Source organism: Urocitellus parryii, chromosome 9 (genome assembly GCF_045843805.1).
Source record: "Urocitellus parryii isolate mUroPar1 chromosome 9, mUroPar1.hap1, whole genome shotgun sequence".
Taxonomy (NCBI): domain Eukaryota; kingdom Metazoa; phylum Chordata; class Mammalia; order Rodentia; family Sciuridae; genus Urocitellus; species Urocitellus parryii.
In genome coordinates, this window is record NC_135539.1 from 115778927 (window position 1) to 115806293 (window position 27367).

Sequence of the window (27367 nt, forward strand, 5' to 3'; positions counted from 1 at the left end):
GGAGAGGGGCCAGGGTGGGGCGTGGAGGGCGGTTTCCTATGGTCTGGTTCCAGGGGGCCCATTCAGGCCTGGCCCCTCACAAAAGGAAGAAGGGCGAGGCTGGTGCCAGGCAAAGGTAGGAAGAGAATTGCGCAGAGCTGGGAGAGGGAGGCCAGCGGAGATTTCAAAGCTTAGATCCTTCAGCTGATGCCGCAGGAGGGCTAAGGGCACTGGCAAGAGGCTCTGGGCCCTGTAGAGTGATAGGCATGGAATCAACGTGCAGAATCTTCTAACACAGGGTTTGTTCTACCAAGTTGGTGGTTCTGACCTAGGACTCTCCTGGGAGGCCAGCTTGTGCAACCAGAGGACACAGATCAGACAGGGAGGCCATGCCTGGACCCGGGGGAGATAAGAGTGCACCCTGATTCTTGGGTGCCTGAGTCTGGTTGTGGCTATGCTGATGTGGCCTTATGAACCTGCGATACCTACAAGGAGGGGGCGTGTGTCGGAGTACGTGAGCTCTCAGACGTGCTCGTCTTGCTCATGTGTGAAGGCACACTTGTGCGTCTGTGTTTGTGCATTATGGAGTGCTGGGCCGTTAAAAAGCATCAAACATTCCCAAGGTTTCCACCCGTCATAAAGACAGAGGCTCACCCAATTCTTGCCCTTTAAGTTAGAAAGCCTTTTTTGGCCATGTGACCTTAGACAAGACTGGTTCCTTCTCTTGGCCTCTGGTCTCCCTTCCAGTCTATCTCTGACTCCCAGCGAGGGGAACAAATGGCCTAGTGATGCTGTTTTAAGGTCTAACTAACTTATGGCTGGATTGGACACTCAAGGCCTGAACTCAAACTCTGCTCTACCATCACTACCCTGTGACCACTGCCCCACCCCCCCGCCACACACACACACACACACACACACACACACACACACACACCTCTCCAGTGCTGACTCCACGAGCATATAACCTGTGCAGTTGCACAGGGCCTCACACTCAGAAGGGCCCAGCTTAACTCTCTGCTATTGCCATTTTGAAATACTTCCTACTTTGGGCAAGAGGCCCTCCATTTTCATTTACACTGGGCCCCTCAACAGCTATTCTGGCCTGAAAAGCAAGCGCTTCAAAGGATGGCTTGCAATCTCGTTCTGAAGTCTTCATCCAGTCCTGGCAGCCCTCAGGATACACAGGCACGTTCTGTGTCCTCTTGGCTGGACGCGGCCATGATGAGGTGAGGGTCGCCGGGGAGGGTGTTGACAGAGCAAGGCTGGTGGGAGGGGAGAACTGAGGGGGGCAGCCCTGGGCACAGGAAGCGGAAGTTTCTGGCTGCACATTAGGAAAATGTTCTCAGAGCTTCACCCTGTGAGGTAACTGGACCACCCAAGGTAGCTGGGTGAGGCGGTGTCACCGTGGAGGCAGGAAGCCGGTTTGATAAGAGGGAAGATGTTGGGAAATGGAAGGGGGCAGAGAACAGCAAAACCCATGCTCCAGAGACAGGAGAGAGGAGATGCTCCCAAGGAAGTCTGGCTGATAACCAAGGGCCCCTGGCAGGGACCGGTTCTGCTTGAATTTTTCCTGTGGAAGGAAGCAACAGTGAAGGACAAACCTTTGGGTCCTTCTGGGGTAGACCTGGAAGGACGCCCCACACTGGAGAAGAGACCCAAAACGCATGAACCCCCTTTCCACTGTCTCTACTGGGGCTCAGGTTGCCCAACTCTGCAGCCAGGAAAAGGTCAGCTATTTATTTTATTGTAAATATTTAAGGTGTACAACTTGATGATTGGATATACACATACACATTAGGAAATAATCACCATCATCATTAAGCTCGGGAACACACCCATCACCTCACATAGCTACGGTATTTCCTTCTCATTCATTCATTCATTCATTCATTCACCTTATGGCAAAAACACGTAGGATCTACCCTCAGAAAAAGGCCTCAGGGTGTCCAGGAGCTGAGCCCTATGCCTAGCCACGGCTATGCTCTGGTGTCACCTCCTCTGTGAGGCTTCCCTTGCCTCCCCAGGCAGAGCTGGGGTGACACCCTCTGAATCCCGAGGATGTTTCGTAAATACTCGTCTTGCTCATGTGTGAAGCTTTAATTCTTGAGCCAGTGTCTAGCGCTGCCCCTGCCTTTATCCTTACTTGGCACAACGCTAACTGGCTGTGCGACCCCATCCCCATGTCATTTCATATCTCTGAGCCCCCTTTGTCTCATCTATAAAATGGGAGTCATTATAGTTCTTACCTGACAAGAGCTACTGTGAGGAGTGTGTGAGTCGATAAACATAAAGCCCAGGTCTCTATAAACCTGCCTTATCCCTACCATCAGACTCATCCAACTGAATTCCGATTATTTAGTCTGTAACGACATATCTGAGCTTATTCAAAGCAGGGAATTAATCACCTGTGCACCCTCCAGTCCTAGTGGGATGCCTGGCAAATAGGGTGTTCAAAAACCGTCCAAATAAACGCATCACAGGGCTGGAGGTGTAGCTCAGTGGTGGGGTGCTTGCCTAGTGTGGGCCAGGCTCTGGGTTAAAAAACCAAACCAAACCAAATGAGTGTTACAAACAGACGATTCCTCTCCCTGTTCCTGTGACTGACAGCCTTCACTCAGAGGAAGTTCTTCCCAATGTCTAGTTTGATGAACTCCCATTGATGCTGAAAGGCACAGCCTCTGGGAGGAACTTGATTCCAAGTCAACAGCGCCGTCAATGGTGGCTCTTGCTACAGAGGTCACTGGTAATGTTCTGGTGATTTGGCCTCCTCTGGAGAAAGTAAAAGTGTGGTCCTCCTCCAAACAAGCCCTCCTGACCCTACATGGACCATGGGATTTCTCCTGGCCCTGTTCTCTGTCTCTGGATAGGGACTGGCAGGCTGCCTAAGAACCATGAGGGCCACTGAGCTGGGCACACATCCCACCATGTTGGAAGACAACTTGGAGTTGGCAGGGCGCAGGCAGGCCAGTTAGCATGAGCCAAACCGGGGGGTTGGGGGGCTCCCACTAAAAAGGCATCTACAGTAGACAGGCTATCTACCACAGGGACCATTTGGTGTCCAGAGAACACTTGATGAATTTCTGTCAACAAGAGAGGCAGGTAATGAGGTCAAAGAGGAAAGAAGCCTGAATTTAGAAGCAGGGATCTGGCTCAATGAAAGGAATGGCCAGGTCCCTCTGTCTTGAAGATCCCTGCTTTGCCACCGGCTGCTTTGGCGCTAGGCCTTGGGGGGTACAGAGGAGTTTCCGGCGTTGCTGGGGGAGGATTGTTGACTCACAAACTAACAACAAAACCCACGCATGTACACTGCCGTGTGGTTTGCAAAACGCTCCTGTAGCCCCTCACCGGATTAAGTTCTAGAGTACACACGAGTCTCAGGAGCAGAAAGAGCCTACAGAGAGGGCTTCCTGGGCAGAAATGGGGTGAGGGTGAAGGTGTATGAGACTCAAGCAACTCACAGATCAAAGTCCAGAGTGGAAGGCACCCAGGGTGCAGCCCACGCCATCATGGACCCTGCAGTTAGCTGTTCATTGGGCCTGGCTTCAGCAGTTAGCTCCTAAGTGCCCGTAGCATCTCCTGGTTATGTGACTAATGAAAACACGCCCTGCCTCTGGCTCTGTGGTAAAGCAGTGTGACCCCATCCCCATGTCATTTCATAGCTCTGAGCCCCCTTTGTCTCATCTATAAAATGGGAGTCATGCTCCAGGACCTGGGTTCCATCCCCAGGAATGCATAAAAAATAAAATAAGTAAACCACCCAAGGAATTTGCAAACACCTGCTCAATGGTTGGCCTTTTACACATACTCCTTTAATTTACTAGTACAAAATAGATCCAGAGAGGGCTAGAAGTACCTAAAGTCACACAGCAAATTAATGGCACAGTGGGGGTTACTACTTGGTCTCTTAAATCACATAAGGAGTGGAATGACGGTACTTACCTGTAGCTCCAGCTGCTCAGGAGGCTGAGGAAAGATGCTTGAGCCCAGGAGTTTGAGACCAGACTGGGCATTATAGTAAGACCCTATCTCAAACCAACCAACTAGATGGATGCTCTTTCGATCCACTAGACAGATTCTTTTCTTTCGCAGGGGAGGTACTGGAGATTGAGCCCAGGAACATTCTACCACTGAGTCATATCTCCAAATCTTTTTTATTTTTTATTTTGTGACAGAGTCTCACTAAGTTTTCCAAGCTGGCCTCCAACTTGCAATCCTCCTGCCTCGGATTTCTGGGTAGCTGGGATTGCAGGTGTGCACCACTGTGTCTGGCTTAATCTTGAATTTTCTAACGCAGTGTCTTCTGTCCAGTTTATTCCCTGAGATGACACTTCCTATCAGAGATAATGTGCATAGCAGCTATCTTCTCTGAGATTCCAAAGACACAAGTTGACACAAAGTTCTCTTGGAATTTTGTGGTTTTCAACACTTTCCAAACAAGGGAGTGTGCTTCGATCTAGAAAAAGTCTCCCTCACCCTCCACATAACAGCACAGACCGTTCTCTTAGGCTTTGCACAAAGTCCTATGTGAGAACAACGCTGTATTTTGAAATAAAAGGGCTATTGCTTTACTTTGTCATTTCTTGGCTCCCTTGTTGGTAACAAGAATGTCTCCAGCCTGCCTGGAGTGGCAGGAAGGCTGTGATGAGGGAACTGGAGGGGGGTGAGGGGGAATGAGAGGCTGGAGGGTCAGCCGGAGAGACAGGGTCTGGATTGGGGGTACCTGTGGAGGGGAGGGAGGGTCCTGATAGTTGCCAGGCAAAGTTGAGGCTGGGCAGGTCAGACTGCACTGGGGCAAGGCTGGAAACCCAGAGTGTCACCAGAAGGTGACCCAATTAATTCATGTGGGACTGGGAGGGATAATGGGAGGGGAATAGAGATATTCCTAAAGGTCAGAGAGAGAAAAGAAAAATAGTATTTTCCACAGGTAGTCAGAGAATGTCATCACTGGCTCTTGCCTCTGTGGGTCTCCTCGAAGCCTAATGACCGACCACGACGGAGGCCAAGGAAGGACGGCACCCGGGAGAGGTCCCTCCACTCAAAAATGCTAGTTGTGGGAAATTGTGGTTTAGCTCCATGGGCACCAAATTCAGGCTGAGCCCTACTTCTCAGCTTTTTCTCACAGAGAGGGGTTCATTGGACAGCGGGCTGCAGGCATGGGTGCCTGGGCAGAGCGAGGAGAAGGAGATGGGGTGTGGGGCTGGCCTTGACCTTCAGCACTGTAGGGAGATCCCTTTGGGGGGAAGCCAGGCCCATGCATGGCTGAGGAGGCATCTCTGGCTCTACTGGGTAAAGCTGCTAAGGCGGATTGGACCTCAGTGCCCAAGTCCCAGTCAAAAGTGCTACAGTGGGTCAAATGCAAGGGGCTGCTCCTGCCCCCAGGCCAGAGGTCAAGGTCCTTGGAGAGCCTATGGGACCTATTCTCCCCAGCCGTGCCCAGAGCCAGGCAGCAATGCTCAAGAGCAAAGCGTGGCCCAGGGATTGCACAATGCATGTGTGCTTCTCCAGGGCTCCTCCCTCCTTGCCAAGCCATGCCACCCACGGGCAGAGATGTTAAAGGGACCCAGACCTCTTGGACCCCACCAGGGGGGTCACAGTGTGACCTGAAAACAGCCCATGATATGAAGGGCAGAGTCTCTGGAGGGCCCTGAAGCCATGAGGGCTGCTCGGGACCCCCTCCCTTCTCTGCCCCCTCTCTGGAGACAGCACAGACCCATGCTGCCCAGAGAAAGGAATGGCAAGGTCACAGCCGCGGGCGACTATTTAATTTCATTAACATTAAGTTGAAGATTCAGTTCTTTGGCTGCACCAAACACATTTCAGGGCTCAATCGCCACAGGCAGCTAGAGGGTACTGCCATGGAGGATGCAGACCAGAATACATCCACCATCACAGGGTGTGCTGTGGGACAGCAAGGGTGCAGCCTCCACACCCAGAAAGACCCGTGCTTGTCCCCAGCTCTGCCACTCACTGGCCCTGTGACTGTGGGGAAGTTATTTCACCTCTCGCTGGGTGCCTAGCACACGGTAAATTACCTCTCTTCACCTGTGAACATCACTACTCAATGCACTAAGGCCCAGTTCTAGTGCCTCGGCCTACAGGAAGCCTCCAACCTTCCACTGACCACTGAATCAAGCAGCCATTTGCTATTCAATGAGTATTTATTGAGCACTTACTATATAACAGGCTCTGTGCTAGATGAAGCCTCGAACATGTATGCTCCTTGTCCTCAAAGAGCCAACTCCAGTGGGGACAATGGCCAGAGAACAGACAATAATACCAGGCTGAGTGACAAGTGCTGGGACTGGGGCTTGAGTGTCATGGGCTTCCTCTCAGACTAATCCCCCTGTGGCCTTTTGACTCTAATCTCTGAGGGTTCAGTTATAAGTCAGGTAGCACAATCCTGCCTTCAATTACAAACTGTCATCTTCTGGTCTCAGATCATTCATTCATGTGGCTGCTCTGCCCAAACAGTCTAGAGCTCCTCCACAGCTCCCAATTATGGGTTTCTGTCACATACACAGACAGCATCCAGGTCGGTTTTCTAGAAGGCCGTGGAAGGGAGGGGCACATCCCACACACAGGCCCTGGCCAGAGGGACAGAAGAGGTCAGACAAATCTGGTGCAGGAGGGGGACAGAATAAACCCAGAGAAAGCCGGCCACAGTGGCTGTGCATTTGAAGTCTTGTTCATTGGGTCCCACCAGGCCCCAGACTCTGACTCACCAGTGTCTTTAACAGTCCCCTCTGGTCCCTGGCTCAGCCTAGCAGGGCACCCTCTCTGTGTGTGGGAAGGAATGCAAGCTCTCCTCAGCCCAGACATCTGGGGTAGGAACTACTAGCAGCTCCCCTTCCCTCTGCACACTGGGAAATCCCGGAGCTCCCAGCCAGGGCCCCTGACAGGGCTGGGTGGAGTGGGTACAAGAGGACACCCAGGTGGGACGGAGCCAGGCAGCCTGAGCAGGAGGTGCCCCCCCAGCTCTGAGCGCTGTTTGCTTAGCTAGCTCCAGCCCGCTACCTTTATTCCCACAGATAAACAGGCAGGGTGTGTCTGGAGCAAGGCCCGCCATGCAGTCACCACCCCCTCCCAGACAGCGGCTCCCCTCTCACATCAGGACCTGCTCCTCCCCTTCTCAGGCCAGCAGCTCAATGTCCTTCTGCCTCGCTACACACTGCACAGCACCCAGACACCCCCCACCTACCCCCCAGCCAGGGGCAACACAAGATCCCTGCCAGAGACCTCAGGCTCCAGCTGAAGGCAGGGGAAAGAAGAGGCTAGGAGTTGAGAGGTCTCGGGCTCATTTTACAGAGGAGGCTCAGCAAAATTAAGGTCCCTCAGGGCCCAAATGCCAGGTTGTCCTCAAACCCTACGCCCCTGCCTCTCCCTCGCACCCACAATCTGAAGGTCTTTTGCAGTTGGTAGAGCTGGGCTCGTCCCTGGTCTCATGGAATGCAATTCTTTTCCAGGGCCAGGGAGTGAAGCCTTATTTATTCCCACCTTAAATGAAGAACTGGCGACTCGGAAATATCACGTTACTTCCCCTAAGTCACACAGTTAGAAGTGGCAGCGTAAACCCCGCGGGCGGGCTCAGCTGCCCCAGCCGCACACACCACACGGACCGGCCCAGCCGCGGAGCCTCCCGCCGCGCTGCTTCCCGGGCTGCCAGCGCCCAGCCGCCGGGCGGTGGCCAGAGCTCCGGGAACAAGGCAGGGGATTAGCGCCCACCCGTCGCGTCGGCCTCGGGATCGTGCTTCCCCAGGACTCCAGGCTCGGCGCCCCTCCCCAAGCCCACCTGGGCGCACCATGTCTTACCAATCTGCCCGCGTCTCCCTTCCTCCATCCAGCTCCTGAGGCCTCAAACACAAGTTTCCAGCCAGTGCCCACTACTGACTACACCTGTCCTGCCCACCACTGATCTGCCGCTGTCCTGCCTCCAGTCCATCAGTCCCCAAATGTCTCCCCACTTTCCTCTTCCCCAACTCCCTTCCTATTGGTTCATCAGACTTGTAGGAAGACTAGATCCAACCAAGGTCTAGGTCCGCACTCCCTGCCCAGCAAGAAGTCCTAGCTGACCTCTAGCCTCACTCCCTCATGCTGCAAGTTGAACTGAACAACTGTCTGCCTTGCCTTATACTGTAATAGTTGTGGCTCTGGTGTCAGGCTGCCAGAGTTTGTATCTTGGCCCTAACACTTGACAATGGTTTGATGTTGGGCTTTCTCTTTGTACCTCAGTTTCTACATCAAAGAATCGCCCTGTTATTAACCCTCCTAAGGGCATAGTGAGATTTAAGTGGGATGGGAGAATCCACATGTGTAGGGGATATTAGCTTTGCCCACAGGATGGCACATGTCAGTCAGCACACACCCTACACACACACACACACACACACACACACTTGCATTCACTCCCAGAGGCCCCCATCCTGGAGAAGCAGCTCTGCACGGTTAGGAAACAGATGGGTTGGGGCTTCGAGGGAGGGGAGGGCGTTTGGGTCAACCCTGCCCTTAGGAGGCACCAGCTGCTGCTTCTCTCTGGTGCCTCCAAGTGATGCCACCTGCCTTGACCCTGATCTTCTCATCCTTTGATCTTCTGATCTCTGGCCAGGGTCTCCCAGCCAAAGGCATTCCTGTGTCCCAGCCTCCTCCAAGGAAAGGCAAAGGGCTGGGCTCCTTCCCCTGGCCCAGCTCCTCCCCCACCCCTGCTGTGTGTGTGCAGCTGAGACTACCACACAGGCCCCTGGACAAGGTAACAACCTGGCCCCTTCTGGAGAAGAGCAGGGGCCACAAGGTAGGGCTGGCCAGCCGCTGCTGGAAAGGTGCCTTTGGCCCAGCTTCCTTGTTCTCCGTGAGCTTGTGTGCAAAGTGCCCTGCAGGAGATGGGTGCCCTGGGTGTAAAAGAGAAGCAGGAAGAAATATTTCCTTCCCTCGGGAAACCTCAGTCTGAGGAGAGATTCAGAACCACAGACTCTGAAGGACAGAGCCTTGGACACTAGAGCTGGAGGACTCTCAAGGACCTGAGGGTCAGGAGACAGTCAAGGAGGGCTTCCTGGAGGGAGCTTGGCCTGAACTGGCCAAGGGGGGACATGATGAGCCATCAGAAAATGGCCTGACTGAAGCCAGGCAAACTTGTAATCCCAGTGGCTAGGGAGGCTGAGGCAAAAGAATTGCAAGTTCAAGGTCAGTCTCAGCACCTTAGCCAGACCCTGTCTCAAGATCAGATAAAAGGGGCTGGAGACGGAGCTGAGTGGCAGTGGTGCTTGCCTGGTACGCACAAGGCCCAGGGTTCCATCCCAGTACCACAAAGAAAAGAAGTGAGTGACAGCTTTGCAGGGTGGGGAGAGGGGATGAGGTGCTCAGGATGACAGCTAGGGGTAGTTTGGCAGGATGGATGGGAGCTCCTCAAAAAATACATCTAGCTCTTAATTCCTGGAACCTGTCACTATGACTTGACTTGGAAAAAGGTCTTTGCAGGTGTAGTTCAGTGGAAGCCTGAGATCATCATGGATCCTCCAGGTGGGCTTTGGATCCAGAGGCAAGTGCCTTGTGAGAGACACAGAGGTCACACACAAAGAAGATGAAGCAGAGATGGGAGTGATGTAGCCACAAGCCAAGGACACCAGAAACTCCAGGAGCTTGCAGTGGATTCTCCCCCAGAGCCACAGGGATACAGCCCTGTTCACACCTTGATTTGGAGCTCCTGGGCCCAAGAACTGTGATAGAATAAATTCATCTAGTCTTCAGTTAGCCAGTTTATGGTCCTATGTCACAGTAGCACCCAGGAATTAACACAGGTAAGCAGGAGCAGTCAGAGGGGTCTCAATGTATTGCTGTTCCTTGAACCCCTCTTCTCCCTGTGGGCTCCTGCTGCCCCTTCCCTCTGTCCCCCTGCCACCCCTGTCCTCAGAGCAAGCCAGTGACTCATCCCACACTTCTCCACCTAGGCCAGTCATGCTCACCTCTTGAGATTCTTCTGTATCTACTCTGACCCAGAAATTCCATTCCTGGGCATTTAACCAATAGAAATGCACTCACGTGCTCACCCAGCAACCATACGGGACTGCTCACAGCCACTCCTTGTAACACCCCCAACTGGGAAGTGTCCAGCGCTCAACCACAGTAGAATGGACATATTGTATAGTAGTCACCCCCAGCGGACAAACTGCCAAGAAGCAACCATGTGGGTGGATCCTCAAACACAGGAAAAGAAGCCAGACTCAAAATAATGTCCCCTTTACATAAAGTTCAAAACACTGGAAAAACTTTCTATGTTATTAGAAATTATGATGGTGGTGTGGTGTACCCTGTGATCCCAGAGACTCGAGAGGCTGAGACAGGAGGATTGCAGGTTCGAGGCTAGCCTGGGCAACTTAGCAAGACCTGTCTCAAAATAAAAAGGGCTGGGGATGTAGCTCAGAGGTAGAGCACCCCTGCATTCAATCCCCAGTACCAACAACAAACAAAACAAAAACACATTTTAAAAAAGAAAAAACATGGTGTTTATCCTCTCGGGGGATGGATGGTTATAGGATGGAGGACTTCTGCTAAACTAATGATATTCTATTTCCTGGTCTGGGTACTGCTCATATAGGAGTATTTGCCTGTGGAAACTTATCAAGCTATCCTTTTGTGCATGTTTTCTGTTATATTGTACTTTCTTTTTTTTTTTTAAACTCAGGCTGCCGTGTCCCCCTCTGGATGCCATGGTATCTTGTGGACCCTTCTCAGCTGTTGCTTCATTGAGTTGAAATTAGATTTTTACTTCTGTGTATCATTTTCATCTTACGCTTCCATATATCCATGTCACCTTTCACAGATCCTGGCACATAATAGATGCTTAATAAACACCTAAGATTTGCTAGCAGGGCTGGGTGAGGTGGCACATGCCTATAATCCCAATGACTCGGAAAGCTGGGGAAGGAGGATCACATGTTCAAGGCCAGCTGGGGCAAGTTAGCAAGATCTTGTCTCAAAACAAAAATATAAAAGGGCTGGGGTGCAGCCCAGTGGAGAAACACTCCTGATTTCAATCCCCAATACTGGGGAAAACAAAAAAAAAAATGTGCTGGCCTGACCAAGGACATTGGGATTCCCAGAACTTTCCTCCCAGGGCTTCCTGGCCATCAGATTCAGCTCCCTGGATCTTCCCAGGATGCCACAGTGAGGCGCGTTCTTCCCCACTGATGCCCTGTCCATCCTGTGTGCCCCCCAAGTGCGCCCATCAGCCTAGGCATACCTCCCGCCTAGTGCTTAATGCCCAGGTGACAACTCCCTGCCCTGCCAGCCTGTGATCTGTGTGAACACAGAGCTCATCTTGGGCCTTCGGAGCCTATGCAAGTGTCAGCTACACCACAGGGATTCAAGAACCCACCTCAAGTCCTCAGAGCACTCGTCCCATCCCAGCCTGGGGCGGGCGTATGCTGATGTTCATCTTAGTGTGTTTGGAACTGGATGGAAGTTTTCAAAAGACATTTTCTTTCTTTAAGAAAATAAAGAGAATGAACAAGAAAAGCAGAAGCTTCTCAGTGAAAAGGTTTCTAGAACAGATGTCTCACCCTAATGAAACCCAAGCCTGGTCAGGAGCTGGCTGCCTGGCAGCTGCAGAGGCTCCCCACTGAGGCTCAGTCCTCACTGCAGCTGGCTGGGTTGGCTCCTGAAACCAGGTTAGTGCCACTACCAGGTCTGGAAAGTGTTCCCTCCCTCCCAGCCCTCTCTCTCAGGAAAGCCCATCAACTCCAGCCTGTGTTGGTCTCTGCCCTGTCCCTCCTGGCCCCTGGCTGTTCACTGTTCATTCATCTGTTCATTCACTCATTCATCTCTTCATTGGAATATTCCACTGATATTTTTGAGCACCCACGTGCAAGGGGCTTGGACCAGCACTGAGAATACCTGGGGACATGGATGGCCAGGTGGGGCTCCCAGCCTAGTCTGAGACACAGACAGGTGAACAGGAGGTAGAATGTAGGCAGATGGGCCCTGGGGCAGCACATGCTCAGAGGGGAGCCCTTTTCCAGAGTTGAGGGTCAGGGAAGGTTTTCTGGAGGAAGAGACATCTTGGGCAGCCCCTCGCATTGAGAATGAGGCTGATGCTTCCTTGGCTGCCTCCAAAAACTCCCCACCAGGCCTGGAGACTTCTTTCTTAACCACATCCTTGCTGGAAATCGACAGTGATGTCTGTGGGGCTCTTTCTTATATCCCTGGATGGAAACCAGTGGTACACTACCTAGGTGCAAATTAGGTAAAGCCAGTTCTCTGGGAGGTGGAATGGGGGCAGCTGCGCTGAAACTCAGCAGACGGTCTGACTTATTCCAACATTGGAGCCCAGGTGAGTGTCAGCTACACCAGTTTGCTGGGCAACCTCAAGTGCAAATTCTGACTGTGTCATTCTGGAGTGAAGCCTGAGTTCCTCCACTCCCAGCGTTCTCCCCAATGCTGCCGCTACAGCTACTGCTGGCTGTGAAGTATGCTGTGAGTAAAAAGGCTTTAGAAATGTCCAGAAGACTAGGGGGAATCTTTAAGCAATACTTCATAAATGTTTTTTCACTTTTTTTTTTTTTTTCTGTGCTGGGGATTGAACTTAGGAGCGCTCTACCACTGAGCTACATCCCAGCTCTTTTGATTTCATTTTGAAAAAGGGTCTTACTAAGTTGCCCAGGCTAACCTTGAACTTGCAATCCTCCTGTCTCAGCCTCTGGAGTCACTAGGAATATAAGTATGTGCCACCATGCCTGGCTCAATTGCTAAGTATTGACCAGACTGACCCAGAGAGGTGCTACTTGTGTAGCACTACAGTGGCCTACAGTGCCTGGCCAAGGTTGAAACCCTGCCCCTGTTCCACTCTCCTCTTCTGCCCATGTGGTAGGGCCTTGCAAGCAAGAGGCACTTTTCTCTAATTCTCACAAAGGCCATGCCAGGCTAACCGCAACCCCGAGCACTGCAAGGCAGGGAGACTGCAGGAGAACCTGATTCCCAGGGGGAAGCACAGGGAGTCTTCAGCCTCCTCTGCAACAGGCAGGCCCTGGAGATCCCTGGAGGCCACATGTATGGCATCTCCAAGGTGGTTTCTACAGGCCCAGCTGCCTTCCTCATAGAGAAAGTAAAACAAAACCCAGTCCAACCTACTAGTTCCTAGGGAGCTAACAAGGCAGGGCTGGCTACTGGCTCTCTCCTCTTTAACCAAAGCAAGAGGGAAAATAGGGGACATCACAGCAAGAAGAGGAGGGATCCTAGGAAGAACTTTATAGAATAATATTCCTAAGAAGTCAAACACTAAAGCAAGTGGGGGGGTGTTGAATTACTCCATCTGCTCATCGGGGTTCCAGGCCAGGTAAGGGCAAGGGGCCAGAGCAAGACATCAGGAAGGCTCCTCTGGCCAAGCTAGTGAGCTTCCAAACCCTCCTCTCTTGCTCCAGTCTACTTGCTCTCTGGCCCCCTGCAGGCTCCAAGGCCAAGCATCCATCAGCACTGGGCATAGTAGGGTTCCAGCCACTGGCCCAGGTAGTTCCTGACCCAAGCCCCACTCTCAGTGTGTGCCCTGAACTCCAAAGCATGGTGCCTTTGCACCATTGTGATAGCTGGGACAGAGAGGCTAATCCTTTCTGGCAGGTGGAGGCAGGGCAGGCAGGGGGACCGGGGTGGCACTCTGGGCTTCTACATTCAGAGCAGGGGAGCAGGCAAGGAGGCAAGGGATGGCGTGGCGTCGGCTGGCGGGGAAGAGGGCATTCCTCTTTCCACTGGCTGCCCATTGTTAATGGGGGGCCTTGTTCTTGCTGGGCACACAGCCCTGGAGGTGCTTGTGAGGGTGATGGCCTGTCCCAGCGCCTGGGATCTCAAGTCTCATGAAGTGAATGCTGCAGGTCTGCAGGGACCCTGGCTCCCCCCTCCCATCAGACTCCCCTCCTGGCTCACTCACACCCCTCCCCTCTCTCCCTCCCTGCTTCTTTACTGGCATCCCACCAGCTTTTGTCTCTATAATACCCTGGTTCAGGAGCTCTCATCCCACAGGAAACAGGCCCAAAGAGATCAGAGGACTTGGCCAAAGGTCCTCAGCGAGTGAATGGCAAAGATAGAATCCCAGCTCAGGGTCTCAGATTCAAATTCTACTGAATGAAGAGCAAATTGAAAGCTGCAAATGGAAGACACCAAAAGAGTTAGAGGAGGGGAACTACTGACCATCCCCATTCCTCCAGGGGACTTATCTCGCTTCCCCTCCCACCACACCTGCAGGAGAATGGCAGGACAGAGAAGGGCTAGGCAGCAGGACCCTGCAGCGGGGAAGATGGTTTCCTAAGGCTGGAATGATACTAAATCTTTTTCTCCTCATTTGGGCCGGGGACTGTCCAGCAAGACCATCCAGGAACTGGCCGTTGTACCTGGCTCCCTTATTCATAAGGGCTGTTTCAAGAACCCTAGACAGCACTGAAAACCTCAGACAGCACTGCTCCCCATATAGACTGTGCTTCTCCTATATGTACAAACCTATGATAAATCTTGATTTATAAATTAGACATAGTGACATATTATCAACAAGAACAACAAAGTAAAATTCAATGACTATGGTAATATGCTGTAATAAAATTTATGTGAATGTTGTCTCTTAAAATATATCTTATGGTACTTTCACTTTAACAACTTAAAGAAAGCAAGCACTTAACAGCTTCTCGCTGGCATATCCCAATTGCCAATTTTACTACCCTTGCACTTTGGGGCCATTATTAAGTAAAACAAAGGTTCAACACAAGCACTGCAGTACCAAAATAATTGCTCTGATGACTGAGAGCTACTAAATGACTAATGAGTGGGTAGCATATACAGCATGGAAATGCTAGACAGAGGGATAATTCAGATCTCTAGTGGGATGGAGAACATCACCAATTACATACCTGTAATCCCAGCTACCTGGGAGGTTGAGGCAGGAGGAGTTCAAGTTCAATACCAACCTGGGCAATTTAGTGAGATCCTGTCTCAAAAATAAAACATTTTTACAAAGAGCTGGGGATGTAGAATCAGTGGTATAGGGTGCTTGTCTGAGTTAAACCCTCAGTTCAGCAAAAAAATAACATAAGGGGGCTGGGATTGTGGCTCAGTGGTAGAGTGCTCGTCTAGCATGTTCGAGGCTCTGGGTTCGATCCTCAGCACCACATAAAAATAAATAAATAAAATAAAGGTACTGTGTCCAACTACTTCTAAAAAATAAATATTTTTTAAAAAATCACATACAACTTTTGGCTAGGCATGGTGACACATACCTGTAATCCCAACTACTGGAAGGCTGAAGCAGGAGGGTCTCAAGTTCAAGACCAGCCTTTCAGTTGAAATAATAACAACTTAAACCCAGTGAATGGTTACTGTGTGCCATCAATTTTCATGTACTAATTTGGCTCTCACAACAACCCCATAAGTTGGGTATCGTTATTACCCCCATTTTAAAGGTAAGGAAACTAAGGTACAAAGAGTGTAAGTCTTTCTCCAAGGCCTGGTACAAGGCAGAGCCAGGATCTGAACCCAGGTGGACCAGCTGCAGTTTGTGCACTTAACCTCTCTGCTGTACTATTAAAAACTGGGAGGAAGCCTGACACATGCTGGTGACATGTCCCCTGCCCTCCTGTTCAAGCACAGGCCTACTCACCAAAGCCTGTCTCAACTGGGAGCACCTAGACTCAGATGTGTCCCTGTGCCTATCTCAGCACAGTGTATCCCATGGAGCCCCCTGGATCCTTGCAGACTACATACTCAGGCCAAGGAGTACCTCAACCACATAGGCATGTCCAGGAAGGGGGCCCAGGTTGGCCCAAGTCACTCTGCTCACAGATGCTGAAGCCAGGTAACTGTATTGGGGGGGGGGGGGCTGAGGTCCATGTGATCTGAGAGGGGAGCTGGTTCCCAGTTCCAACTCTCTTGGATCCTAAGTTTTCTCCCAGGTAATAAAGGCAGGAGCCCAAGTTCTGTCCCAATTATCGTTCTCTCTTGTTTTTGTCCTGGACAATAGTCCCCTCCCAGCCTCCTAATCTGCTCTGTCTACCACAAAGGCAAGGGATTAGTTTACGGCCCCTTCCTGCCTCAACTCTTAGAATCCCTGGACACCTGATCCAGCCTCCCCATCCTCAAACACACCCACCCCGGGGCTGCCCCAGATCTGAAGCTGAGGGGGAGGGAACAAAGACTAAATGCATATACCTGTACTGCTCATGGCCCCTGCAGAGCGCCCCCTGCAGGTAGGGACTCACACTGGAGAGCATGCGAGTGCACCTGTGCATATTTGAAGTGGGGTGTGTGTGTGACGTAATCTTGAAACAAAGAGGACCGCTAGCACAGATCCTATTGGCAGGAAGCTCCTGCCCTAAGAGACTTCTCCCTCCTAATGATGGAGAGAAGAGTGGCTCTTGTCCTCAAGAACTCCTGAATCTGATGAGATAGAAAACCCCTGTCAAATGGACAGAGGGACATACAAACAGAGAATGTAACACCTGATATTTTAACAGGGAATAAAATCACACCTCCTATGTGCTAAGTGCTCCCCCAAACAGGATTGTGCTTCATATAACAACTCATCAGGGAGAGGACGATTACTCCATCTTGCAAATGAGTGCAATCCCAGCTCTCCTCACGCTGAGGCCTGTGTTTTGTTTTTGTTTTGTTTTGTTTTGTTTTGTTTTGAACTTGTGCATCACAACGGCCTGACCCGGGGCTCCTGTACCAACATCAGTTAAGCAAAGCTTTCCCTCTTCTGTGCCCAGACTGCTGTGTGTGTCTGTCCCTACCCCAGGCACCTCTCACATCCCACAAAGTGTCTGCTATTTGTTTTTGTTTGAATACTGAGGATTGAACTCAGAGGTACTCAACACTGAGCCACATCCCCAGCACTTTTTTGTATTTTATTTAGAGACAGGGTCTCACTGATTGCTTAGCGCCTCACTGTTGCTGAGACTGGCTTTGAACTTGTGATCTTCCTGCCTCAGCCTGTGAGCAGCTGGGATTAAAGGCGTGTGCCTTGGCTCCTGGCTAGTGTCCATTATTTATATGGCTGCCTTATCTCTTAGCTCTGAGCTCCCATAGCAGAGGAAAGTGATGGATTTTGAAGTCCCCCAAACTCAATTCACCTTTGCTCTATCCCTACATCATGTAGTCCCCTCATCTGAGAGAGGGGGTAGCCACTGTCCTGGCCTCACACGGGAAGATTCATGAGAAAATCCTTGACACAGTGCTTCACAGACAGCAAGCATCCCGTCCGTGTCTGTCAAATGAGTGAATGAGTGACTGAATAAATGTTTGTTCTGCACGAGAACATGTGGGTTCAAGTGGCATTATCACTGGTCACAGACAAGGCAGAGGAGGGACACTGCAGCCTAAACTGGTACCAAAAAAAAAAAAAAATCCAGATAGTGCCTAGGTCAACCGAGGAAGGCCTCCCTCCTATAGGAGGTGTTAAAAGCCTTTTAGTGGCAGCTGCTCTTGGCCTGTTTCCCAGGAGCCAGTGATAACTCAGGTAGGGGGCAATTCAAACTGCACAGTTGGAATAAACCTTGGTGTGTTGGGTCCCATTTTCCTGGCTCCCCCACTTATTCCCCCACCAAAAAGGAAGCACTCCCTGCCCTACAGTGACCCCAGCAATATATTGGGCCAAGGTGCTAGACGATGACAGTGATGGTGACGCCTTTGCACCACAGCTTCTCCTCGCTTCCCCCTCCATTAGCCTATGACGTTGGCCTTGAGCCTGGGGACCACATCCAAATCCCAGACATGGTGCAATGGAAGACACTCAACACCTCCCTCCCAGCCTGCCTCAGTCTGGACACCCTTGGGGATATTTTCACCTCCAGCACCTCCAAGGGCAAAGGGAAGGGACAAACCAGGCGTGGTGATGCATGCCTGAAATCCCAGTAGCTCAGGAGGCTGAAGCAGGAGGGTTGTGAGTTCAAAGCCAGCCTCAGCAATAGCATGGTACTTAACAACTCAATGAGACCCTATCTCACTCTCAACAAAGTTCTAGAATAGGCAGTGCTGGGTAGACAAGATGAAGGGCCACTTTATGATTGCTTCAGTTTCTACTTCCAAATGTCTCTCTCAAGGGGAGACCAGAATGCATAGTAGTTCCCATGTGCTCGCTTTGTGCCAAACACTGAGCCAAACTGCAGACATCTTTTATGATTTATGCCCCTTTCAAGGCTAAGGAAGCTGAGGCTGAGCGAGGCAAAAAAAATATGCTAGTTAGTGCTGAACCTGAGACTTGAACCCATGCCTGCTTGACTGCAAAACTGCACTCTTTCCTCTACAGCAATGTCTCCAGGTGTGCCAAGACCAGGGTCTCAGCCCCTAGGGTGGCCAGGTATTGCCTGGGGTTGGCTGATGCCTTCAGCCTGAGCAGCTTAGTCAATTGATCCCAGCTGCCAAATGCCTTGGATTGTTCTGGTTTGTTTTAGTGTGTGCCCTGAGGAGGAAAGTCCTGCTCTGGAACATCCTGCTCCCCAGGGAGTGGGACAGAAAAGACTGTCAAGATGGAGGGACAATCACAGCCCAATGTGGTTCCTCACTCTCTCCTGGGCTCATGGCTTTCTCTTCTAGAGGGTCTTCCTTGGCTACTCCCTGAGCTGCATTCTTCTGGATCTCAGGTCTCAAGCCTCTTCTCCTTGCCCCAAGCCTTGCTCCACCACCTGGTCCTCTTTCTCTTCTGAGCACCTATTGGTCAGCTGTTCACAGCTGGTCCTCTGTGGATGCTCCCACGATTACCTGGCACAGTGAGTTCACTCTTCACACATGCCTGACATGTCTCCCCTGACCTGTCTCCCCAACCTCAGCAACAAGTAAGTCCTCAGCAACAACCTTGATAGGCTCCATGCTCAGGGATTCTGCAGCCCCCTCCCCCACCAGAGTCCCCAGTTTCTGGGCTGAGCCCCAACACCTTTCCCTTTGAGCAACTGGTTAGTAGGAAGAGAACGGCGTAAACTGCTGATTCTTACCAGAAAGACTACCAGGGGCTGCTCAGCCTGGATTTAACATGCCCAGGTCCTGCCACACCCTTGGAGCTCAGAAACTACCAGTTGTGAGTCCCTAAGAGGTAATATACTTTAGAGGTTAGGCGGGAGATTTTTTTTGGGGGGGGGGATTGGGTACCAAGGATTGAACTCAGGGGTACTCGACCACTGAGCCACATCCCCAGCCCTATTTTGTATTTTATTTAGAGACAGGGTCTCACTGAGTTGCCTAGCATCTTGATTTTGCCGAGGCTGGCTTTGAACTCACAATCCTCCTACCTCAGCCTCCTAAAGCCACTGGAATTACAGGCGTGCACCACCGCACCTGGCTAGGAGGGAGATTTTCTTGGCTAAAATCCCAGCACCAGCAATTACTGGCTGATGGTCTTAGGTAAACTCCTTAACATCTAAAAGTCTCAGTTTCCTCATCTGTGAGATGGGCCTGACACTGGGACCACCTTCACAGGCAGTTTAAGTCCTTGAATGTGACACAGGGCAACCATCCCATAAATGCCAACTGGTACTGTGATTGGTGAAGCACACCCCAGGGTGATGGCAGGTTCTGAGGCAGGTTTCCCTAGGCCCATCAGGGGGTTTTCTAGGTTGAATCCCATGAATGCATCTTCCAGATGACGGAGTGCCTTTCTGGAAGATGGCCATAACCCTGGGACTTCCACTAGGAAGTCATCCCCACTGCGCTCAGGAGAGACAGGAGAGGCCAAAAGCCCATTATGAGGTGTTGCCCCAGCCCCAGTTTCAGATTCGAGCCTTCCAATTAATCAGGGGGACTCTGATCCCCTAAGGCTGGGGAGAATTCAAGACAAGGGCGCAAGCCCCCACTGGAAGTCGCTGGAGGAAAAAGAAGATTGTGGCGGACTTGAAAAGGCTGGGAATGGGACACAAAGGGAACCTCCACTCCGGAGGTACCCCATCTTGGACAGCCAGCCCAGCCCCCACCTGCCTGCCGCCAGCCCGAGGCGGCCTGCTCTGGCATGGCTCCGGGGGGCGCCGTGCCAACCCCTGAGCTCCCCCCCTCACCATGTCCTTTTGCTGCTTCCAAAATAACTCTCCACTCGCTGCCCAAGTTTGGCCTCTGGGCTGTTTTTCTCCTCCTGGGACCTGTTCTCCCATGTCTGAAGGGCGGCGGGAGAGACCTGAATTGTTGTTAGAAACCGGGGACCACCCCTTTTTTCCAATGGATTAGTTAGCACAAAGGAACTCCCACAATTCCCCAAGTCAATAAGTCCTTTTCAGTTGGGCTAAAAGAAGTTATTTGCAACCAGGGAAAGGGGTTGTGAATGTCTGCCCACCCTCAGCTCTTACACCTTCCCAGGGTGTCCGCAGCCCCAGCAGAACTCCTTATCCTTGGCGCTGCTCCCACCTGAGGGAGTTCTTAGCCAAAGGTCAGAGAGCCCATTAGGGCTGAGCTCAGAGGAGAATCCATACAGCCCCTTGTGGGTATTCCCAGGGCAGAAATGAAGCACAGTCCCCAACACTCCAGCCACCATTGAAGGCCCTTGGACCGTACTGGAGAAGTCTCATTCCCAGGAACTCTGTTTCCCGGAGAAGCTGGGCACTGACCTGAAAGGCTAGCCTCTTCCTCTTTGGAGGGTCTCCCATCAGGCACTGCGCCTGGTCACATCTACTCCAGGGCTCCCCATGAGGAGGAGGCCCACTTCCTCTGTCAGCCCAGCCCAGGAACCCAGGAGCAGAGCTGGTTCCTTGAAAGGCCATTTCCACCAAGGTCAATGGGTGGGGGAAAGGGCAGGAAGAAAGGACGGCCATCTGATGGGGGATGGGGCTGGCGAAGATGGGGCTCTGGCCTCCCAAACCCCCACCCTGTCACAAGCAGCCCTCTGTTCCCTTTGGAGGCCTATTGCACATCTGTAGTTGAGGGCGTTGGTAAAAACAATATGAAGAATTAACATTTTTAAAAGTACTTGTAATATGAAAAGTAGGGCTTTGCTTTCTGCCTCTCCTTTGCTCCTCCTCACGACCCTTCCAGGTAGGTACTGAGTGTTTCCATTTTCAAAGATTAAGAAATGGAAACTCTGGCAAGGTGGAGGGATGTTTCCAAAGATGGCGGAGCTGCTCAAGCCTGGGCACCAGACTCCAGAGCCCACGACCCTACCCATGACCCTGCAGGGCGCCCCCTCGGGTGCCCTCTCCTGGCCCCTGCTCTGCCCCTGGTGGCCCTGGGTCAGCATGGGGAGCAGGCTGCAGCGCGTGTGGGGCCATCGGGGTTGAGAGCCCAGGGACTGGGGAAGGCGGGTGGAGTGGGGCGGGCCGGGGGCCAACTCCGCTCTGAGCCAGGCTTTCTTCTCCTCCGCCAGCCGCCCCACCCGGCCGCGCCCCGTGCCCACTGCTGCCAAAGCCGAGAGGTTTCCTTTTTCTTTTGCCTAGGGCTGTTTCCTGCCTTTCCTTTGAACTGGGGTGTTGGCTCCCCCTCACATCACTCCTCCAGCGACACCCCTCCACCGTCCTCTGATGGGCTCGTCCCCCCAGGCAGGGCTTTGGAGAAAGGCCGGCACAGGAGGTCCCAGAGGACCCCATTTCCTGGAATCCCTCCACCCCTCCTTCGCCCTCCTCTCTGCTTCGGTCTGGGTGCTGCCTGGATTCTCCCCATCCCTCCTCCCTGCCCGCACACCCGCTGCCAAACACTCTCTGTCCTACATCAGCAGCAGGGGACTCAGTGGAGGTCCCCCTGCCTCTCTTACTTTCTAGTTTTCAGCCAAATGTGGGGACACTGAGGTCCAGCGAAGTTGTAGGACATGTGCAGGGTCTCCCAGCAATGGAGGGACTGAGGCTGAGAACTCACGAACCCCAAGTTTCCAGGGGCAGCAGCGGGCTCTTAGAGTCCCTTAGAAAGGCACCTGAGGCTCAGGTGAGACAGGAGACTTGACCTCGGACCCTACACATCCTCCCCAGGACCAGCTCTCCCCACAGAGGTCACGTGTTCCATGCTTCTTTATCTAAGAAGCCCTGTGGGGACCCATCTAGGACACACTGGGAAGCAGGCTGGGGGGGTCTTCCATCAGTCACTCCCCTCCCCTCCCCTGAAGCCCTATGTCATACTAGACAGTAAAAAAAAAAAAAAAAAAAAAAAAAAAAAAAAACTAAAGGCACTCTGGGTCCCCAGCACAGCTCATGCTGTCTCCTTGCCAGCCAGTCTCTCCCCATCCCCAACAGACACACACACCTGTCCCACACCTGTCATAGAAAGCACTGCTCTTCTTCCAATGCTAGCTCCAGGACTTCCTCCTCCAGAAGTCTTCCATGACTAATGCCTCCTGGCCCTGGTCCCCGAATAACAACACTGGCTAACACTTCCCATGGGCCAGACCCTATGCCAAGCCCTCTACAAACATTACCTCAGAGAATCCACACAGCAACCCTTTGAGACAGGTATTAGCTCCGTTTGCAGACCAGGAAACTGAGTCACAGAGTGCCCATGAACTGGCCCAGGTTCACATAGCTGGGAAGCAGTGATCTGAGCCCTGTACCAATATGACCAATGCCTGTCTCCTCAGCCCTCTGCTTTCTTCCTCCAGCATCCTGTCTCTATCTCTTTGGTTACAAACATCCCCAGGGAGCGATGAGCAGGCTGCAGTTTACCCTGTCTCCATTCAGACTCACCATCTGACCTTTCACACCAATCCAGTGGTTCTCAGAGGCAGCCTTTCTTTTTCCCTTTTTCTTTCTTTCTTTCTTTCTTTTTTTTTTTTCCCCCACCAGGGATTGAAACGAGGGCTACTTTGCCACTGAGCTACATCCCCAGCCCTTTATTTTATTTTGAGACAGGATCTTGCTAAGTTACTGAGGCTGGTCTTGAACTTGTGATCCTCCTGCCTTAGCCTCCTGAGTTGCTGGGTCTACCAGTGTGTACCCCCACACTCAGTTCACAGGCAGTCTTAAAGGGAGTGACTTCCAAGAAAGGAGTGAGTAGTCTATTGTGGGTTCCATGGAGCAGAGGCCCCTTCCTTAGCCCCAGTGGCTGTGTGTGAAGGAAGTGGTTGCTTGGGGGTGACTGCTGACATGGATGAGCCTCAGATCTTTTGCAGCTAGCTTCCCAAGACAACTTTTCTCCACACCACCTATTTCCCAATACTGTTCAGCTTTAGGGCAGAAAAGGGGGGACTCCACGGCATTACCTAGATTCTCCTACTCTGAGACAATTCTGTTTTATTTTCCTAACAAGTATTTGCTGTGTATTCCTTCTCCTGGTTCTGTGCATATTTGACGGGACAGAGCAAGAGGGCATTGTGCCTTCTCACTGTTGCACCCAAGCACCGTGGCTCCATCTTCCCCTAGGTGCATTCCTGAAAGAGCCAGCTAGTGTCACTGGGTCCTGCCCAGGTGACAATGTTTAGGAGGAAACTTTAAAAAGAGAGACCCCTGAAGGGCTATAAAGGAAATCTGTCCTTCCAACCTTGATCAAACAGGACTGGCATTGGGCTCCGAAATATTCATAATTTTTGGACTTGAATGTCAAAGACTATGTCATTTAGACCCATAAAGACTCGCTGATGTTCCCTGAAACTGGAACAGAAGGAATGAGGAAAACTACACCATGAAAAGTAAAGCTGAGAAGGGATGCTTACGCCGGGTGGGGAAGCAGATGTTAAGTGATTCGTACTGGGACAGAATGCAGGAATGCAGAAGAGGACCCACAGGTATCTTCTGCAGCCCACAGGCATTTCCCAACATTGCTGACAAGGGAAAGGAGCCCCAGGACCCCCCCAGGCCTGGCTCTTCCCAGTGCCCTCACCCTCACTCCACCTTCAGATGAGCTGGGCTGCTCTCTGGAGAGGGTAAAGAAAGAAGACTCTCTGAGTCACCTTCAGGACACCATCTATCACTCTCCACAGCCCACGGCAGCGGGCACAGTCCTCTCCACTTCCCTCCAATATTCCTGATCTGTGTGCTAATTCCTCACGTTGCCTCAGACTCCGTCTCCTCCCCTCTCCCAACTCAGAAGCTTTCTCATGTCTTAAGAGGGAGCAGCTTTCTCAGCCTCCAGGGAGACTCAGGACCAGTTCAGAAAATCCTACCCCCACGGAACCCAAAAGTAGTTCATGTGTCCAAGGGAACTGTGTCCAGATACTAGAGGGAACCTATGAGCATGGATGTGGGATGCTGAGACCCCAAAAGTGGCACTCTCCCTCCTTCCCAATTCCTACCTGAAAAAGGATCTCTGACCAGTGTAGGAAGACTTGGGAAAGGAGTCTGGACAGATCAACCTTTGAAACCCATGCAAGTCTGTTCCAGAGACTGGCTCAACAGAAGTTACTTCTAAACTCGTTTTAGCTGCAGGATCCTGTCTTCAAACGAAACAATATCACATGCCCCAGTATATAAAACAGCAAGAAGGGGGGGTGCTTTGTTGTAACTGGGGTGGGGTCGGAGCCTGCCTGACTCTGCCAGCTGCTGTGGCACATTTAAAACGCCACAGGACTCTGCTCACAGTTTCTGTCTTGCTTTCCTGTGTTGGTCCCTGCTGTCACCCCCTGGATATACAGGGCTCAATTTACCTTTCTGGAATATGGACATTATCTTCTCCTTTTCCTTCCCTCCCCTGGCTTATAGCCGGTGCCTTTTGGAGCAGCAGGGGATATTCCAATTGGGAACAGGGAGATTGGAGGGCAGACCCACCAAAAGTTGCAATTCAGGATCCTTCACGACCACCAGACATTGCCAACCCCGAGAGCTCTGGTCCCATTTAGCTCAACACACTCTTATGGGACATAAGGACACTCTTACGGGGCCTCTATTCTTTATAGACTAGCCAGCTCCATCTTCCTCAGAGGGCCTCTGTCCTGGAACTCCAAAGCCATGTGGAGCCTCTCTCAGGCCAGAAAGAATTCTGGGATCCTATCCCAGGTAGATCCCAGACTTTACCACCTGCTCCACCTTCTCTCAAGAAAGGTGGTGGCGCTGGGCTACGTGGGGGAGCAGAGATTGAGGAGATTCTCTTTCCCTAGAGCAGAGGTGGGAGGAGCCAGGTGGTCTGGAAAGTTCTCTCATCCCCTCCTTCTGCCTGTGGTGAGCAGCCAGAGCCCCTGGCCCCTCAGTTCTGAGAGAAGCTCCTCGAAGCCATCCTCAGGACAGCCGCCCCCAATAGGGTCCCCTTCACTCACCATCTCACCCCAACATAGACTCTAAAAATGGTTCTCTGGTTTTCAGCCCCAGTGCCTGCCCACAAATTAGTGTCTCCAACACAACCCTCCGGAGACTGGACTTCAGGGAGGCCCCTGGGGTGGAGGGAGGGGGCAGGGGCCTGAGCAAAGGGAGATGCCATTGGCAGGGTCCCTTTCTGAGAGATGACTGAGGGTGAGGCTCCCTCCCAGCTTTTGGGTCCCCTCACCAAGGCCACCCAGCCTCAGTGTGCCAGCCTTGCTCTCCTCCTGGAGCCAAGGATGGGGCCCCATTCCCCCCACCAGAGTGCACTCCCTCATCTTCCCCACCAATCCAGTCAGTTTTGCCCTCAGTCACCCTGCTGGCCACTGCTCTGCTGGGAAAGCAGAAAGAGGAGAGGTCACCCCTACACTCATTATCCCTCCTGCTCAGGGTCCAGAGCCCACCTTGCCAGACCTAGACTCCCACAGAAACCCCACGACACACAGGTGCCAAGTGGGAAACCCAGCAAGGGAAGCCCAGGCTCGATACTCCCTTGACCCTTAGTCTCAGACTTTACTCCCCTCCCCAGCTCTGCAGCGGTGGACTTGGAAGGGCAAGAGCCCTCCCGGGATACCCATACCACCGTGCACCAACTAGGCAGGTGCCCTAGACTATTGCCACAACAGCGCAAGCCGGCGGCCAGGAGCAGGGGGAGACCCGCTGCGAGTACTCACAGGTATGCCGTCAGGGGGTCCAAGTCCACGGGCACAGTGGAGAGCCCTAGCTCAGAGCAGTCGGCTGACAGCATGATGCCATCCTCCTGGCAATGGCAGGGGACCGGACAGGCAGCACGCCCCGGGCCCAGCTGGGGGACGCCGCCTGCGCACGGGGAGGCGCACAGCGCGGAGCAAAGCCACAGCGCCAGGAGCCGGAGCGGGCTGGGCATCTCGGTGGCTGGGCTGCGGGACACCTGGCAGGCGCACAGGCGCAGTGACCGCCGCTGCTCGCCTCCTGGTCCGGCGGCCGGGCCGGCAGGCTGCACCGTCGGCGGGGACTGTCCCTCGGGCTCTCCTTGGCAGCGGCGGCAGCGGCGGCAGCGGCGGCAGCGCAGGGACCGTGCAGTCAGAGAGGGGCAGGCATTGTTGAGTGATCTTCGTTATTCAGTTTCACAGGCTGGGCTTGGCAAGGGAGGGAGACACAGGCGGAGGAGGAGTCAAGGAAACTTTCTACGCTGCTCGCTCCCCTTCCCTCCTTCCTTCCGAGCTGGCAGGAATTTCATCCAGGAAAGGGGGGAAAAGAGAAGAAAAAGAAAAAAAGAAAAGGAAGAAAGCAAAGAAATTCAGAGCTTGGAAAGTTCAGACCTGCACTTGTTTGGAAAGAGTGCCCCAGAGCTGGGGTCAGATGGACTCCAGCCTCTCTTGCCTTTTGGGACAGCCCGGGATCATAGGGACCCGGGGGAGGCCCTTGGGAGACATCTCAGTTCCCATAGCCCCCTAGCCGCTCCACAAGGGTTTCCACCTGAGGGACCTAAGACCCAAGAGAAATGATTTGTTCAAGGTCACACAGCCCATTGGAGGGCAACTGGAACTGGAGCACGGGTCAGCCCTCCTCACCTCGTGTCAGAGACAGGAGAGGGGGAAGTGAGGGGGCTGTCCTGGAAGGGATCAGGATGGGGAGATTCCAGGGAAAGCAGGGATGAAAGGTTGTGGGCTGTGAGAAGCCTCCTCACTGAGAGGCCATGCCACCACACGGAAGAAACAGGTGTGGATTTCCACCCAGTGAGTGTACAGTGAATGGAAATGCATTCAAGTAGTCTCGGTCAAGTTAAAGGTCTGGGGATCAGGTTGCTCCTGCAAGCTCCCAGGACCCAGGAAGGCTGAGGGGCTGGGGTCTGCCCAGCTGGTTGTCAGAGCCTGCCAGAAAGTCAGCATCTTGGCGCCACCTGGAGGCTCAATGCTGTATCTGCACCTGAACCACCTAGATGCTCAAACAACAGGATCTTCTCTGGCGGTCCCTGGGACCTTCCAGAGCTAGCACAATAGTGGCTAAAACTGGAGTCAAGACCCTGTTCTCTCCTTAGATGATGGTGGGTTGGTTATTCTTCCTTCATATGGCTTCTTGTTTTCTCTGATTTCCTGGTTTCTCTCTGAGCCCCAGTGCTCCTCCCAGTTTCTCCAGGTCTTCCCTGGTCCGTCCAGAGTATTTTCCAGAGCTGGGCAAGGTGGCGATGCCTGCAGTCCCAGTGACGATAGAGGTTGAGACAGGAAAATTTCAAGTTCAAGGCCTGCCTAGGCAACTTAGCA

General features: G+C 52.5%; 1 protein-coding gene across 1 annotated transcript in view; it reads right to left on the reverse strand.

Moving 5' to 3' along the window:
* The window catches only part of Lgr6 (leucine rich repeat containing G protein-coupled receptor 6), a 116820-nt gene extending 90624 nt beyond the window's left edge, over positions 1-26196 (reverse strand). Inside the window, exon 1 of the mRNA XM_077802619.1 lies at positions 25799-26196. Coding sequence (XP_077658745.1) covers positions 25799-26010 — 212 coding nt within the window. The 5' untranslated portion in view covers positions 26011-26196. The remainder of the gene's footprint in view (positions 1-25798) is intronic.
* Positions 26197-27367: the final 1171 nt, after the last annotated feature.